The following is a 17897-nucleotide window of genomic DNA, read 5'->3' on the forward strand; positions in this document are numbered from 1 at the left end:
CCCAACCCTCTCACAACTACAACAAATACACCTTCTTTTGGGAAATCTCAACAACAAGGAAGTAATGAATAAATGAATAAATACCATTACAACAGCAGAGTTGAATATGTACATTAGGAAACTGTGGCAGGACCTCAGTTTTTTTGTGAATTTGGTTTACAGATAATTCAGATTTCCTATTTATTTTATAGTATTTCATTTTTAAAGTGTACTCTTTATAAAGTGTTTTATGCAATATATTTATTTACACCTTCTTTATTAATGTATATATATATATATATATATATATATATATATATATATATATATATATATATATATATATATATTAATTTACAGACAAAAGTCTAATAAAAAAATAAAAGTGAATGCTTGAAATGTTTCATAACCCTTTTTTGTATTACCTAGGCTCTATGTGTAACACTCAGCTTATTTTGCATAGTTTATGGAGTTTATTTTAATTTTTTTAGTTTCAGCCATTGTCCTATTCTTTTCATTGAAACAAATAAGTCATTTTATCACTCTCTTATATGAACTGTTCTGTTTTCAGACATTTTTTATCCCTTTAAAATGAAAATACAGTTTTAAAGTGACATACGATTGAATAATACAACTTGATTTATCAGAGGTGACACGGTGGCTAAGTGGTTAGCACTGTCACCTCATATGAAGAAGGTTGCAGGTTTGAGTTTCAACTAGGTCAGTTGGCATTTCTGTGTGGAGTTTGTATTTACTCCATGTGTTGACTGCGTGGGTTTCCCCTGGGTGCTCTGGTTTCCCCAACAGTCCAAAGACATGCGCTAAAGGTGAACTGAATAAACTAAATTGGGCATAGTGTATATGTGAACGAGAGTGTATGGATGTTTCCCAGCACTGGGTTGCAGCTGGAAGGGCATCTGCTGCATAAAGATGCTGGATAAGACCCCTGATTAATAAAGGGACTAAGCCGAAGGAAAATGAATGAATGAATGAATGAATGAATGAAGTTGATTCATCCTTAAAGAGGCACTAATATGTGAAGTCCGAAGTCCCAGCAATACAACGTTTCAAGCATAAGCATGACACAAGAACAGGGAAGAGGCATTTACAAAATAGAAATTGAACAGATGTATGCTTCCTGAAGGGATTTCAGCCATTTGTTGAGTATTGGAAGGACCTTTGCAGGGTGAAAAAGTTACAAAGATGATTTAACTATCAAACAATCATTCTAATTATTCATTTATTTTAACTATTTTACATACAGTTTCCATCGACTGTTATTTATTAATTTAAATTTTTTTTTTATAACATTTTATGTTTTAGACTTATTATTATTGGATAATGTGTGGCCTTTGTAATTTGAAATTTAGAGGATACAGTATGTTCTCAGTTCTCACATTTTAATATTTTATACAAACACATTCTAAACCAAAAGATTCCAGTAAAGCCAGATAAACTGGGAAACTCATTCATTCATTTTCTTTTCGACGAATCAGGGGTCACCACAGCACAGCGGAATGAACTGCCAACTTCTCCAGCATATGTTTTACACAGCGGATGCCCTTCCAGATGCAACCCAGTACTGTGAAAAAACTGAGAAATGTCAAATGATGTTTCAATCGACATTTTTCAGCATGAATTCAGTGATTTTACAGCATGTGCGGCGACATCAGTGTTGTTGTGTCGAAGTAAGCGCTGTGTGGCGCTGCATGACGAGCCTGAACTGAACACACCCCCAGCGCGGCGTGTTCACAGCAAACGGAAGTTTCGTTCCCGTCTAGGTCACGCCACAGAAATCGGGTCACGAGCAGAGTTTGCGGTTGCAGTTTGACATTACAGGAATCATTCAACCAAAACAACTGTTGCAAATGACCGAAAAACCGTGACGACACAGTTTGGGGAACATATCGTTCCACTTCCATGATGGAGATGTCTGGGAACGATACTATCTCTCAAGTAAGTAGAAAAACTACACAGTTTAAGGTGAGTGACACACGGTGATCTCATTGGCTCACTGAACTGTCATTTCAACCGTTCTGTCTTTCTATTGGTGGACGAGAAGATTTCGGTTATAAAAGTAGGCGGGTATAGAAACATGTGGATTCAGAAGCAAGTAGCTTTGGAATCTCGAAATAAGAATTTTCACATGATTTTCGGGATTAGCGGTCACTCTAGTAAATGCTTTAGCTTAATAAGCAAGCTGTTCAAAATGTTTCACCATGATATAACGCTTAATTAAATGTTTAAGTTGAATGTGTTATAATTAAGAAAATCTCTTATTTTGTACTGTTTACTTTCTTGTGAGTCACAATAAACAAAGTAACTTTGATAGTCTTTAAGGCAAGACATTACATTTAAAGAAAAATAAACTAATTTATTCCCAAGAATTTTGTAAAATCGTATGCTTAAATAAATATGTAAGTTTACTTTGCATTTGCAACGCTAATTTGCATGGGCATCTACTTAAATCTTAAAATTATATGACGTCAGGTAGATTATCTTGGTCACACTTTTTAATAAGGTTTCGTTAGTTAATGGTAGTTAATTTATTTACTAATATGAACTATGTATGAACAATACTTGTGCAGCATTTATCATAGTTCACAATTTACTAATGCAATTACTAATTCATGCTTGTTAACATTTGTTAATGCCCTGTAAGTTAATATGAACTAACAATGAATAACTTTATTTCCATTAAGTAACGTTATAGAGCATTAACAAATACTGTAATGTATTGTTCATTGTTTACCTAATACAACCTTATTGTAAAGTGTTGCCAAAATCCTCTGCCTCATATTCCTCTGTTCAAATATTGTGAAAAGTAGTGACCAAATGTTGCTGTAACATGGATAGATAGATAGATAGATAGATAGATAGATAGATAGATAGATAGATAGATAGATAGATAGATAGACAGATAGACAGATAGATAGAGATGTATTGAGAAAAAAAGATCATTTTCTTTTTGCTTAGTTCCTTTATTCATCATGGGTTGCTACTGCGGAATGAACCACCAACCTATCCAACATATGTTTTACACAGCGGACACCCTTCCAGTTGCAAGCCAGTACTGGGAAAATCTTGAGAAACCACAAAAAACTAACTGTAATTGAAATCTACAGACACAAAAAATATTTAAACTTCTGTAAAAGAAACTCTTAAGGGAGTTTTGGATGTTTTCTTTCCTTTAAAAAAAGCCCTAAATATCAAAATTGAAAGGTGCATGAAAAAAACAGGCTCTTAGGCAATTGGCATAGTGTAATCTAAATGTCATTTTATTAGATTGGTGACCTAAGCAGCCTCTATACAGCTGATCTCTTCTAGCCTCTTCTGTCATAGTGTTTTCTGAACTCTCACAATAGCAGTGTTGTGGAACAATTGGACTTACTTGGCTGAATGGCACACATATATCTTGCTTGCAACTGGATGCGTTTCATGGAGCCTATAGTTTATCAGCTCAGCCCAGAAACGCAGGGTGTGGGGATTACAGGACGTTGCAAGGAATAAAATGCCCCTCCAGCAGTGTCTCATTCATTCAGTCAATCATTAGGCCTCGGACCCAGCACAGCATCCTGAACTGTTAAAGTGTCAGCAAAGATCATGGAAGGGCCATTCAAGTATATTAGAGTGAGAGTTTGATCAATGCTGTTTTGATCTTTACTGAAGTTAAGTTGAGGATAAATAGGAATTTATGTGATATTATTCTTCTTTCAGGAGGGAAATGGCAAAGCCAGTCGGGTTATTCGCATGGGAACGAGGAAAAGCCAGGTATTTATTTTAATATTCCTATGCCTTTTATTTAATGTATAATTAACCTTGGCATTTTTTAATTATATATAACAATATTAATTCTGTTTTTAGACTATAAAACTAATGAACTATAAAAACATTGAACTTTTTGAAATGTGAAACTATAAAAAAAATTATTTAAATAAATATAATTAAAAATACAGATACATATTAAGGAGATATGTATATTTTTACACTATCGGTCATTATAGAATGCTGATGTGATTATATCTACAGTGCTCAGCATAATTGAGTACACCCCATTTTGAAAATGAATATTTGTAACCATTTCTCAATGAATATAGGCAATGTATTTTAGTGCATTTAAACAAAACAGATTTATTAAACAGATATATTTATTAAAATAATATTTTAGTCCCAAATATATTTAGAAATTAAAAGATAATACAATTAAATTCAGCCAAAGTATCGCAATAAAAATTGCAATCTACAAAATTTACTACATTTTTCAATTGTTTTGCTTCTCTTGATTTTTCTTCTTTTTAAAAATATTTTTCTATAACATAAATTAAGGAGTACTAGTTTTTGAACCGTTATTATAAATTATTTTGTTAGATTAGCTCCAGATTTGGCTTCAGCACTGACTAGTAAAATGTATATGCACAAATATAATATTGTATCGCTTCCTATTGAAATATGAATATAAAAGTTCTATTTGTGAGGGGGGACTTGTATATGCTGAGCACTGTATATCTGGGTAAACATAGCTTTTACAAACCATTGGAATAACTAATGTTAAGACTTTATTTTACATTACAGTGTTCCCATTAAAAGGGAAGTGTGTAGATTATAAAGTGAGCCGTTATGAAGTGAGGGTTAGATAGTGAAATGGAAATGGGTGTGCTAACCAGTGTGCTTTAATCAGATAAAAACTACTCTTCAGAGCCACCATAGTGATTACAGGGATGATCTCTTGCATTTGAAATTTTTTTTGTTTTTGTTTTAATTTTAATTGTTTTATTCCCTATTATCCCTGCTTTAATTCGTCACAGTTTATAAATCATAAAGACTTCTCAACACCACGTTTCTGCACAGAACAAAACTGCTGCAACTATAAGTTATGCCAACTGTAAGGCAGTTTAAAGTTCCGAGCTTCTACACAATACCCATGCACACTGGATTAAAGGCTGATTTTAACTATGGCTGAGGCTATAAACTAAGAGCCGTTTACATCTCCCATCTTTTGCGTGCGCAAGTTAGTTATTTCCATTGGAGAATATTGGCAGATGCTTTTCAGGTGCACCTAGTAGAAAGTATATGGAATGCTGCGTGCGGATCGCGAGTCACATGACAAGAACTGACCGGTCAGCTTTAATTTCTACTCCAAAGAGAAAATAAAATACAAAATGAAAAGTGCCAAACAATGTTGTAATGTAGTTGATCAGCAGTGCATTTCAGACAGCGGTTCAGCAGACTTCGACTACATTTGTTCTGTTTAAAACAAAAATACTTAGCTGATATTTAGCTCACATTTGAACTAGATAAATACTTTTTTTTGTTCTATCATTAAAATTATTGCTTCTATTTAAATGCCAATAAAAAAATAAAAAAAGAATTTAAGTCCACAGGGAAATGCACGATTGTTTGTTTTTGAATATTATTTTGTGCTGTATTAGTTGGTTACTGAGCAGCAATAAATAACTCTTTAAAATAAAAGGAGTTTTCACATTATTTTCTTAACTAGTAAAGTTTTGAAATTAACGAATGCGTAATAACCGTGATAACAGTAAAACCGCGATTATTCCTCAGACTATAATCGTACAACCTATAACCTACAACCTACAAAAATCTATAACCGTTGCATCCCTACATAAGCATGCAAAATTTACTTTTTAAAATCTTTTGGGTAACTCTAGGAATCTAGAATTATTAATGACATTGACTTAAAATGTTGAGAAAGCCACTCTCTAAGTAGATTTATTTCTGCATTTGCCTCAGATATTGCACAGAGGCTTTATGACATTGTCAAAAATGTGATTTTGTATCTTCAGTAATGTGGTTGTGTGTGTCTCCTAGTTGGCTCGCATTCAAACTGACAGTGTGGCCGGCACACTAAAACAACTTTATCCAGACGTTCATCTAGAGATTGGTAAGCAGGCAATTTTTTTTCATTCCATAATTCAAATGAATTCCATCTACTTGAAATGCTTTGGGTGCAGCACTTTTAAAAAGCAGTTTTTTTCTGTACACACACACGCACAGACACTGCTCTTGGTTTTCTTGTCCTCACGCACTCATCTAGGAACAGAGAGGGATTGTGTTGTACTGAGAATGTGTAATCTATACCACCGCTTCTGCTGAATCCTACTGTCTGTGTCAAATACATGAATGATGATGTCAGAATTGGAGCCAGTGTGCACAGCTATTCAGCTCTTAACTTTTTTGTCTGTGCACATTTCAGTTGCCATGTCCACAATTGGAGACAAGATCCTGGACACTGCATTATCAAAGGTAGAAATCCATCCATAGTTCCATGTATTTTAGGTCAGAGTTTGTCTGGGACAAAGTACATTTGATTCCAGCATGTACAAATCCTTTATAACCCGGCAGATGCATCCTCTTAGGTTTGTTTTAAACGTGTCTGTTCTTAGATTGGCGAAAAGAGCCTCTTCACCAAAGAGCTGGAGAACGCGCTTGAGAGAAACGAGTAAGTTTGATCACTCAAAACTGAGCTTTTGTTTGGATGCTGATGATAAGAATATGATCTCATGTCAGCAAAAATAAAGGGTTCTCCTTCCTAAGAGAACACAGTTGGAGAACACATCAACACAAATGTTAACATGTCAAAAAATGTCTTAAGTTGCCTGGATATATTTTTGGCAATGTATGGGTCAAAATTATCTACTTTTTATGTATTAATATGACAGAAACTAATTTTATGGGTCAAAATTATCTGCTTTTCTTTTATACCAAAAATAATTTGAATAATAATATGATAATAATAATAATGTTATTATTTTTATTATTAATTAGAGTATTATAATAATATCACCTAATTTGGGCAACTTTAAACACAATTTTCTGTGTATTTAGGGTTTTTAACCCTGATATTGCAGGCTTATTCAGCTTTTGTATAATGTATAAATCTCAATTTTAAAAAAAATGTACTCTTTTTGTGGTCCAGGGTCACAAATACAGTTGACTGATGATGCTGTAATATGCTTTAGACCATGGGTGTCCAAACTCTGTCCTGGAGAGACTGTGGCTGTTTCTCAATTCCAAGAACGCAGAGAATTGACTTGCGTTCTTGTGGAGAGCGGTCTTGCCAGGTGTCCTCGGAAGAACGAACTCAGGAGACCGCGAGGGCAGAGAACACATCCTTTGAGAAATGAGATGCTGCGTTCTTCCTGATGGTCACGTTACCTTCAGGCGTTTTAAATGGAAATTATTTAAACATTACAGCCTTCATACAACGATTTATTGTTTATCCCCTCTTCAAAATATATACTTTGCATAAAAGCATTATAAATATACCCTGCACAATTTAAATAAAACAAATTTTAAAACGAATTTCAGCAAACAAACATCCTTAATGTGTTTATTCCTTTATTAAGATGTTCATGTTAATGTTTACTTTCACCGTTTCATTTAGGGTAAGTCCTGAGGTCTCTCTGAGGTATCTCTGAACTTTAATAATAAATCTAAATTAAATGCTGCGCTTCCCACCTCCAGTCGCAATGACTTCTGGGAATTCCAGAGCGAGTTCGGTGCTCAAGTCTGCATCAGTGCGTCCTCGATATCAAGAACACATCCGGGAAGTTTCACGCGTCCTCCGTACTTGCGGTCTTGAGTATTGGAACTGAACTTAGGCAGCAGATGATGACGTTGCACGAGAACACGAGGACGCAAGACCGCTGAAGAACGCATATTGAGAAACAGCCATTGTCCTGTTTAGTTTTGCTCCAACTTGCTTCAACACACCTGCCAAGAAGTTTCTAATATATGTAGTAAGAGCTTGATTAGTTGGTTCAGGTGTGTTTGATTAGGGTTGGAGCTAAACTCTCTAGGACACCGGCCCTCCAGGACCGAGATTGGACACTTATGCTTTAGACTGACTGAACCTGTAAGTATTATTATGTATCTGATACTATGGATGACATGGGTTACTGTATTAAAATACTTCAGTCTTATTTTCTACTGTTCACCCTCTGTTCTGTTGGTTTCCAATGGTTTAGATCAAAAATAGTTTTACACTGAATAATACTTCTTGGTAAGCTTTGTGTAATAAACCATATTAAAACCCATTATTAAATATAGTATGGAGAAAACATAATTAAGCAGAAGTTGATTGGCAATTTCTTTATTAATACAGTTATTTTTATGTATTACATTTGTTCCTTTCCTATGATTAATCACCACTAGAGTGGATATTGTGGTGCACTCTCTAAAGGATTTACCTACCTCATTGCCCCCTGGATTCACTATTGGAGCCATTCTTGAGTAAGTACCACCAATTTGTAATGTTTAACCAGTATCTATGTTTGTTTGCTAATGAGTAATTTAAAAAAATCTGACAAAATTTTATAATTCATATTAAAAGCATGCATTTACTAAATGTAACAAAAATGCGTGTGTAGCATTGTGCAGATAGATAGATAGATAGATAGATAGATAGATAGATAGATAGATAGATAGATAGATAGATAGATAGATAGATAGATAGATAGATAGATAGATAGATAGATAGATAGATTGATAGATATTTTACAATATTTTGTATAAATTTAAATGTATTATCAGTGTTTGGTGACTGAAATATTATTTTAATAAATATATCAATTTAATAAATCTGTTTTGCTCAAATGTACCAAAATATATTGCCTATTCTAACTGAGAAATGGATAAAAATATAAATGTTCCCATTTCTGCTGAGATAGATAGATAGATAGATAGATAGATAGATAGATAGATAGATAGATAGATAGATAGATAGACAGACAGTTAGATAGACAGTTAGATAGATAGATGTTATCACAATTGAAAAAACTGCCTTGTATTTTAATAATAAACTAAACAGATACATGTAAAATAAGTACATATGTGTGACTGGTAATGACCAATGGCATTGTAGTAGGTAGTTGGAAAACCTGTTGAAGCTGTGTGTGTGATACGTTGCGTATACTGTTTTGTGAAGGCGTGAAAATCCTCATGATGCAGTGGTGCTTCATCCAAAAAATGCTGGACTGACCCTTGACAGCCTGCCAGAGAAGAGGTGAGCTCGCCATTTATTTATTTATAAAAGCACAAGAACCTATTTATCCACCTTAACTGATTGATGAGCCAATAATCAAGAAAGATGAGTAGTTTTCATAGTGCTAGAATTCAGTTTCAGAATCTACATTCTGTCATAGATGTCATGTTACGATAGTTATGTAACCAAAAGCTGTCAGAAACATCTCCTTTTTCCCCATCTAGTGTGATTGGCACAAGTTCACTTCGCAGAGCAGCTCAGCTGAAGAAACGATTTCCTCAACTGGAGTTTGAAAATATTGTATCCTTTATTGTATTCCTTGCCTTGTGCATCTGTGGATGTGTATTTATTATTAATAGGAGCAGCTTCATCATTGATTTTGATGGACTGCTGAAGCACGCACCAATTTCCTGTGTGTTTCTTATACCAGCAAGTTTTCTGTGCGTTGCATTATATCAGTTTAATGTTATTGGAGTATTCCTCCTTGACATCGCTACTGTAGAGAGGGAACCTGAACACCCGTTTAAAGAAGCTGGATGAAAAGGACGACTATGCTGCTATCATTCTGGCTGCTGCAGGCCTCAAACGTATGGGCTGGGAAAGCAGAATCAGTCAGGTTGGTTTCAATCACCAATGTAGTTGATCTTTTATAATTAGATTTGTTTTCACTGTATTGTAATGTACATCTGAGTGAAATAAATTTAAGGTACAGGAGTTTAAGAACTCTTTCATCTTAATTTAAAAATCTTATATTTAAAATGTGTACTAAAACTATGCCAAAAAAAAGCACGTTTTAGAAACTGCATTTGAATTTGTATTTGTTCATTCAATTATTTAAATTATTAAAATGATTAAAATTCTTTGAACATGACTGTTTAAAATGGTCTACATTTTTGAAAATGACACATTAAAAACATAATCAAAACTCTGACATTTTGAGAAAATATTGTGCAAGTGAAAGAGCCCCTATTTTACATTATAAAGAGGTCATGTTTTGTTTTGTTAATTTGTTTATTGTTTTTTTGTTTGTTATTGTTTTGGGGGTCGCCGACAACAGGCTGATATGCGTGAAAAGTCAAAAAACACTTTCATTATCTTATAATCAGGGTTCATACAGTCATGGAAAACCTGAAAAAGTCATGGATTGTTGACATGGCATTTTTCCAGGCCTGGAAAAGTTTTGGAAAAACTGAAAAGCACACTTTTTTTGGAAAAGTCATGGAAAACCGATATCTGTATACTTGATTATAGGTTATTTACCTGTTCTCTGTCCTTGGCCAATAACATACTCTCACATTATTAGTGCAGTGTAAGCATTATCTAAATAAGCTTTACATGGATATAAAAGTAAATTGAAACTAAATAAATTTCTGCGTGTTTGACGATATGCTGTAATAAATTTGAATATGCATTGTTTTTCTTTTACAACCATATGTGGACATTGCATGAAACATTAGGTCATGAAAATTTACTTGATAGTCTTGGAAAGTCATGGAATTTTTAGTTGTAAAAATGTGTATGAACCCTGCATAATAGGCATTTATTTTTATTAATTATCCCAACGAGCCCATAATTTGTGAAGCGATTCATTTGTGCCCAAACTCATCCTTTGCGTGAGGCTAAACTGCACTGATTGATCCAATGACCCAGTCTGTTGTGATTGGTCAACTGCGTTCAGTGCAAAGCAGAGAGAAACGCCCACCACGCTTATGAAGTAGCACACTGAGTATGTGAAAGCCCAATGCAGGAATGCAATAAAGCAATGCAGTTAAAAACCAGCATATTACTCTACTCTTAACTCTAACCCCAAATAATTGCAATGACACACATACTTACAGGATCTGGAGGAAGAAGAAACTACTCCATATAAACTGTTTAACAGTTACTGACAAAGTCCCATACATTAGTGTTCTTTGCTGATCCTTCCCTTGATAACAATCGGTTGGCGAATCCCACACTGTAGCATAGGCTATTGTTTTAATAATCAGAAAAATGACAGGAACAAATGCAACACATGGTTGGCTATAATGTGGTATTTTTGTGAAAATTAACTTCTACCCTTTATCCAGTCGCATGTCTGGCCATCTCTCAGTGATAGTAATCTTCGAGTTATGATCAATCCCATGATCCCTCGCACTCCGCTAATGTCTGAAGGGAAAGGCGTGTTCACATTTTACCAAATGCAGTAGTTCATATTTGGTATTGTTTCGTGTTGATGTTGATACGAACAAGCGAAAGATCCGAATGAACGACGAATCATTTAAAGGACTCTGAGTTAAATCTTTTATTAAAAATGTATATTTTTAAACAAGGTGCATTTTCGGATTTAACCCTCAGCTGGATGTTTTAATTCACTTAGAGATGTTACACACTGCATGGAAGGTCATTTTCAAAAACCCATAATAGGGGCTCTTTAAATACAGTGTGAATTACAAAGGTACTTGATTTGAAATGAATGGTGCTTTTAAAAAAGCGGTTGAAAGACCTTGAATCTGCTGTTTATAAAAGTGTGGGAACTCTGGATCTGTCAGTTTTGAGAACTATAAAATATCATTTAAAAATATAACATCAGAAATGCCTATAAACTCACAAGTCACAAATGTAAGAAATGCAGTCAGAATTGCAAGATTTATAATCTTGTTTCTCTGAATTTCACATTTGTTTCTGTCAGCTCTGACAGTTCTACCTTTTAATTCAGAATTTATATTTCACAACTGTCATTTTTTCTTAATTGAGAGAAAATAAAGTCAGAATTATGGGGAAAAAAGTCATAATTGTATGTATTTTTTAAAACCCATCATGCCCATAGATTTAAAACATAGAATTAAATGTTTATTAGAACTAATCCACCCAACACAATTGTTAATATTGTTTATCATTTTATTTCGAATGCAACAACTGTTGTTTCATATATTGCAGGTTCTGGGCCCTGAGGATTGCATGTATGCCGTGGGTCAGGTAAGTGTGCAAACACACTGAGAATAGGAGAATTCTGAAACCATAGCAGAACATTTCTATTGTTTATACCGTCATGCTTTTGCACTTGTTCAGTTGTTGATACTGCTGAAAGAAGCAGGTGCAACCTCAAAATTGTGTTATAAACACCAAAGGAAACAGCTGTGGAACATTTTGTCAACGGTTTTAAGTTCACGTTGCATGCGCATAAAAATGTAATGCTTCATTTGTCATCAGACTGAATGCACACTCATAAAATAAATGTACTCACCTGCAGAACTGGCTTGATGAAATCTGTCAATCTGTTTTATTGAAAGTGTGTGTGTTATGCTCAGGGTGCTCTGGCAGTGGAAGTCCGAGCTCAAGATAAAGACATTCTGGAAATGGTGTCCGTCCTGCATCATCCCGACACAGTTCTACGCTGCATCTCCGAGAGAGCTTTCCTCAAACAGCTGGTGGGTTCACTTACGTACGCACACAAACCGAACTAACGTGAAACGTAGGTCATATATTTAATTGACCATATTACATGTAGTCCAGCACTGTTCATTCCCTTTTTCTGCTTTCAGGAAGGAGGCTGCAGTGTACCTGTGGCTGTTCATACTGAAGTCAAAGGGTCTATGGTAAAAATACAAATCTCACCATCAATGCATACTAAAGGGATAGTTCACCCAAAAATGATCCTTCTGTCATCGATTGCTCACTTTTTACTTGTGGCAAATCTGTTTGAGTTTCTTCACAAAATAAGGCAAGGCAAGTTTATTTATTTAGCACGTTTCATACACAGTGGCAATTCAAAATGCTTTACATAAACAGCAATTAAAGAGACAAGTATAAATAAAATAAAAACAAATAATATGAAAACAGTGTAAAGACAGTTTTTGCATTTCCAAAACACCGGAGTATCATATTTTCTCATTTTACTCTGGGACTTTCCTATTCCGCTGATCACCCCCCTTCTTTGGGCTTTTTCAGTACCTATTAATCTATTGGACGTCTCTAAGGCCGTACTCACACTATGTACAGTTGCCTTGAACCGGGCCAAAGCACGCTTGTCCCCCTTCCCGTCTCCCCCGACGGCCCGCACTCACACACCTCGGCACGCTTACGTCATCGCTGCTGTGCTGTTCAGTGAGAAGCGCTCTCACTCGCTCTCACTCAGCAGCACAGTGGAGATTTCTCTAGTTATATCGTGTCAGTCGTTTGATATGCAGTGACATGCAGTCAAATATTTCGCCAAACAGTCCTTAGGGATGCGGTGACAGGCATTCAAATATTTCGCCAAACAGATCCGCCACTTTTGGCGCTCATAATCATAAAGCTCTCGTGCTGCAGGAATGAGGAGATCTGCTGAAGGTGTGCAGCTGTCGTGCAGTGGGAGGTTTGCGTCTTTAATAAACTACGGCAGTTTGCGTTCACTGAACAGTAAGAATGATTAATAAATCCATATGAAACAGTCCCTTAAAAGTCACGTCTCACTTTCAGTTTCGGGCTTTGGCATGTTTTGCACTCACACACAAGCGTACCGCGCCAAAGCCCAAGTGAACCGCGCTCAGGCCCACCTCTTCCAACCGGGCCAGGGCCTGCCAAGTGAACCGTGCTTGAGCCCGATTCAGCGCACTCACACTTCTCAAACGATCCGGGAAACGGGCCTGGGCACGGTATGGATGGCATAGTGTGAGTAGGCCCTAACAGATTTGATTTTTCATCTAAAGTTGAAAAGTTTACATCTCTAATTACCTGCCCCCCAATTTCAACTTCCTTCTGGAAGTAAACCGCATGGCCCCTGATTTCCCCTTCTAGGAGTGATTGCTTTAACTAGCCAATTGTATTGAAATGGCAACGTAAATAAGATATTTTAAGATTGCTGAAAACAGATTGTCATCCAAAAAATTTTTTTCCTGGGTGTCAAGATAAGATTTTGGGCCCTATCATACACCCGGTGCAGTGTGGTGCAAGGCGTGGCGCAGTAGTCTTTTGGTAGTTTCAGCTTGGCGCAAGAGTCGTTTTGAGGTATTGCGCTACGCTGTTCAAATAGCAAATGCACTAGCGCTCATTTTTGCGCCCATAGGCGTTCTGGTCTAAAAAGGGAGGTGTTCTGAGGCGGACCGCTGGTGCGTTGCTATTTTGAGAATCTATAATAGATTTTTCATTAGACCAAAACTAAGCCGGTCTAAACTCCTTTTAACAGTTTTTTCTGTTAAAAAACTGTCAACTGTTTGCTAGTGAAATGCTCATTTTTTCCACTTAGACTTACTTTGCGTCCTGTAAATAGCGAATGGGCTCTTTGCGCGACGCAGCTGACTCTTAAAGGGAATGGGAGATGAGACTCTAATTGGTTTATTCTCAAAACACACCTATAACTCATTAAGAAAATAAACTCAGCCCTTTTAGAACATGCGCCGTGGCGTAAGGCAGATTTCCCGCCCTTAAATTAGCAAAAATGCGTCCTGGCACGCCCTGAAATCGTTTGCGCCCTGCGTTTTGCGCTCTGCGCATGGACCATCAAAATAGAGCCCTTTATGTTAAGTCACAATCCAAATGATTAACAAACCATTAACTTAGACTATTAGCTCTATCAACTACTAATTTGCTTTTGCCTTCAGTAATTTATGTACAGAATTATAATGTTTTTATATGTATTTATTAAATTTGCATTTTGTCAGTTTTGTCAAGCCTCCTGTGGAGAGGTGTTGAGAATTAGCAAGGGTGCTAAAACACTTAAAACAAAAGCATTTGGTTGTCCGGTCACCCGGTTCAAATCAAAATAATAATAGACCGGTAATGATCAAGTAGTTTATAGCTTGAATTCAGACCTAAAGTGTTACTGAACATTCTTCAAAATGTCTTATTTTGTGTTCAACAGAAAATAAGAAACCTATAAAGGTTTACAACCACTTGAGTAAAAAGTTAATAACATAGATATAATAATAATAATAATAATAATAATAATAATAGAACTACAGTTTGGTCAAAAAAGGATTACATCATTAAATGTATTAAAATGTACAAATACTGCTGAGAAAAATGTGTTCAATTACAAGTAATTTGACATTTGAAAAGGAATAAGTACAAGCAAAATTTACAAGACATCATTTCAAGTGCAAGACTTCTGCTTCTGACTTTGTTGGATGTGTGTGCTGAACTGGATCCAATAGGATGTGTCAAGTGATTTGTTTGTGCCCAGATGGTAAAATGTGATCGGCTCGTTTGGAGTCCTAATATGCCAGGTAAAAAAAGTTATTGCATGTGAAAATAAAAAGACACGATTGAATACGCATTTTAAATTATAGAACAGGTTAAATAAGTAAATGTAAGTTTTTGGGTGAACTCTCCCTATACGTGTCTATACAGTTGTGTTGCTGATGTTTATATAACCGAGATTATTAAAACGAGCTCTGTCTTCAGCTGTATCTGACTGGAGCTGTGTATAGTTTGGATGGAGCTGATTGTTTAAAGGACACCATGCAGACGTGTGTGGAATTGGACAACAAAGTAAGGGTCTTACGCATGTACTGGCATTCTGAAGTTTGGGTTCAGTATGATTTTACTCAAAGAGAATGCTTTTCATTGATATGTGACTTTCCATTGTGAAAAACTTACTTGCACAACATTTGTGTATTGTTTTCCAGTACAAAAGTGTAAACATTCTTAAATCAAGATGCATTTAGTTGAGCAAAATTACTTTTAAAACCTTGTTTAATTATCTAATTATCAAAAATTAGGTGAGTTTATGCTTAAAACATGACAAAACTGCCAGTGGCCAAGAAAAACAAATCATTTAAGTTGATTTAAGCATAAGGTAAGCATAAATTAAAGAAATGTATTTTTAATTTTGATCTTCATCTTCACCATTTTGCAGCTGATGTAAATCTACCTTTTTAGAACACACTTCCTATTCATTTAAGGGGTGTTACAAATTATTCAAGTTTTAAATACAAGTTAAAGAAATGGCTAAAAGCAAATCAAGTTTGTAATCGTTTAATTCTTTTATCTAACGTTTTAAGAAATTTTATTACATGTTTTATCCCTTTGCCATATGTAACTTTACTGTTTTTGTGTGTGTGATGATGTGTTTTTTTATTTTAGGTTGCCTTTTAAAATCTAGCAGGGGACAACAGATGAAAACTAGCCCTTGTTGCTAACTCTGGCTTATTTACAGTTTTACTGTTCATTAATGAGCATTGTCCCTGTTAAATAAAATTAATTCAAATAAATCTTTATTTTAGAAAATATATATACCCAAAAACAATAGTTTAGTTTCTAATATTTATTCATTTATTATTATTATTATTTATTTATGTGTATCTGTGTGTGTGTGTGTGGTGCAACATTTTCAAATTATTAATAATTTTTCTGTGGCAAAAAAAAAAATAAATAAAAAAAAAAAATATATATATATATATATATATATAATTTTGATGAGCTCATCTACACATTGAAGATAATAAATATTTAACAAGCACCATTTGAAAACATTACAATTACTTACGGATCATGTGACACTAAAGACTGAAGTATTAATGCTGACAATTCAGCATTATTTCAGTCATAAACAACATTTTTAAATTGATTATTTTAGAATATATGCAGTTTCCGTGAGCATAAGCAGCAGCTTTCGGAAACATTAAAACCTCCTAGGTTCCTACCAAACACTAAACGTTTAGGCATCAATGTATATGTGATAAATTGCATAATGTAATATTGACCTCATTGTAATCTCTTTTTAATATTTTAGGTGAACGAGAGTACACAGCGCTCTGCAAATGTTGGAGTCACTGCGTGCAATATCTCATCATCAGCCCTCGAAGCTGCTGAGAAACTGGGGCTGGATCTGGCAAATGTTCTCCTTAATAAAGGGGCCAAAGACATTCTTACAACAGCCAGAAAACTAAATGATGCTCGATAACCCTGATGTTTCTGTTCATTTCATGTTGTGCACTGGAATATCATTAGACCTAGATATTTTGGAAACTTTGACATGCTGTTAACTTGGATAAACAGTCAAATCAACGATAGCTGAATAACTACCATGATTAGAGGAACATGTTGTTTTATCTATACCTCAGTGCCTTGCTTTAACAGAGACACTACTTTTAGATGACTGCTATTCTCTGGTCTCAAGCACTGAGTTTTGTAAAAAATAAATAAATTTAAAAAACCGCCAATTCTGCCTTTACAGCATAGGTCTCAAACTCAATTCCTGGAGGGTTGCAGCTCTGCAGTTTTTCTCCAACCCTATCAAACACAGCTGACCCAAATAATCAAGGTGTTCGAGAGTTATGAACATCTTCATAAGGTGCATTTGATCAGGGTTGAAGCAAAACTGCGAGCTGCAACCATCCAGGAATTGAGACCTATGCTTTACAGTGTCTCTGAACCTCATTATTACAAGGAAGTGAACAGATGTCTACTTTTTACATCAGAGCTTTTTTTCATCTTTAGCTTTTACGTAAACGGAGTAAAAAAAAATGTGTCAAAGTATCCCACATTTCCTTTTATCACTGGAAGAATATTCATGTAATAATCAAAGTACTGAGGTGCTAAGATTTTATGGGTGTTTTAGCACCATGTAAGATTTTTACTGGCAAAATTAGCTGTCTAAGTTCGTGTTAATATTTTATATTTATGTAGCAAGTTGTAAAGTGCCTTCCAAATGTGAAATTGACCAGCTATACTATAGCAATTACTTGGCCAGCAACATTGTGTTGTCAAATCAACATGAGAATGAATTAAAAAATGTGTTATAAATAATAAAGTATATCAACAACCCCCTGATGAGTTCTTTGGTTTTTTGCTGACACTGGAAAACAAGACTCACACTATCGTTCACTCATACATAAAGACTTTTTACATTATGAAAAAGACCAGAGAATTACTTTGCCTTACCTTGTGTTTATGAAAACCTAGTTTCCGTTTTCCAAATTAACTCGTATAAATTAATTATGAGAAAAAAAAA

At 35.0% G+C, this 17897-nt stretch overlaps 1 protein-coding gene across 4 annotated transcripts; it reads left to right on the forward strand.

Moving 5' to 3' along the window:
- Positions 1-1768: 1768 nt before the first annotated feature.
- On the forward strand, positions 1769-17716 carry hmbsa (hydroxymethylbilane synthase a). 4 transcript variants are annotated; one of them, XR_012405796.1, is made up of 15 exons: positions 1769-1935; positions 3697-3750; positions 5809-5881; positions 6194-6243; positions 6384-6439; positions 8155-8232; positions 8927-9004; positions 9208-9283; positions 9486-9599; positions 11903-11941; positions 12274-12393; positions 12508-12561; positions 15347-15433; positions 16677-17110; positions 17272-17710. XR_012405796.1 is itself a non-coding variant. In XM_005171816.6 (14 exons), the coding sequence occupies exons 1-14, from the start codon at positions 1900-1902 to the stop codon at positions 16845-16847; spliced, it is 1086 nt and encodes a 361-aa protein (XP_005171873.1). In that variant the 5' UTR covers positions 1769-1899; the 3' UTR covers positions 16848-17710.
- Positions 17717-17897: the final 181 nt, after the last annotated feature.

This window comes from Danio rerio, chromosome 5, assembly GCF_049306965.1.
Source record: "Danio rerio strain Tuebingen ecotype United States chromosome 5, GRCz12tu, whole genome shotgun sequence".
Lineage (NCBI taxonomy): Eukaryota > Metazoa > Chordata > Actinopteri > Cypriniformes > Danionidae > Danio > Danio rerio.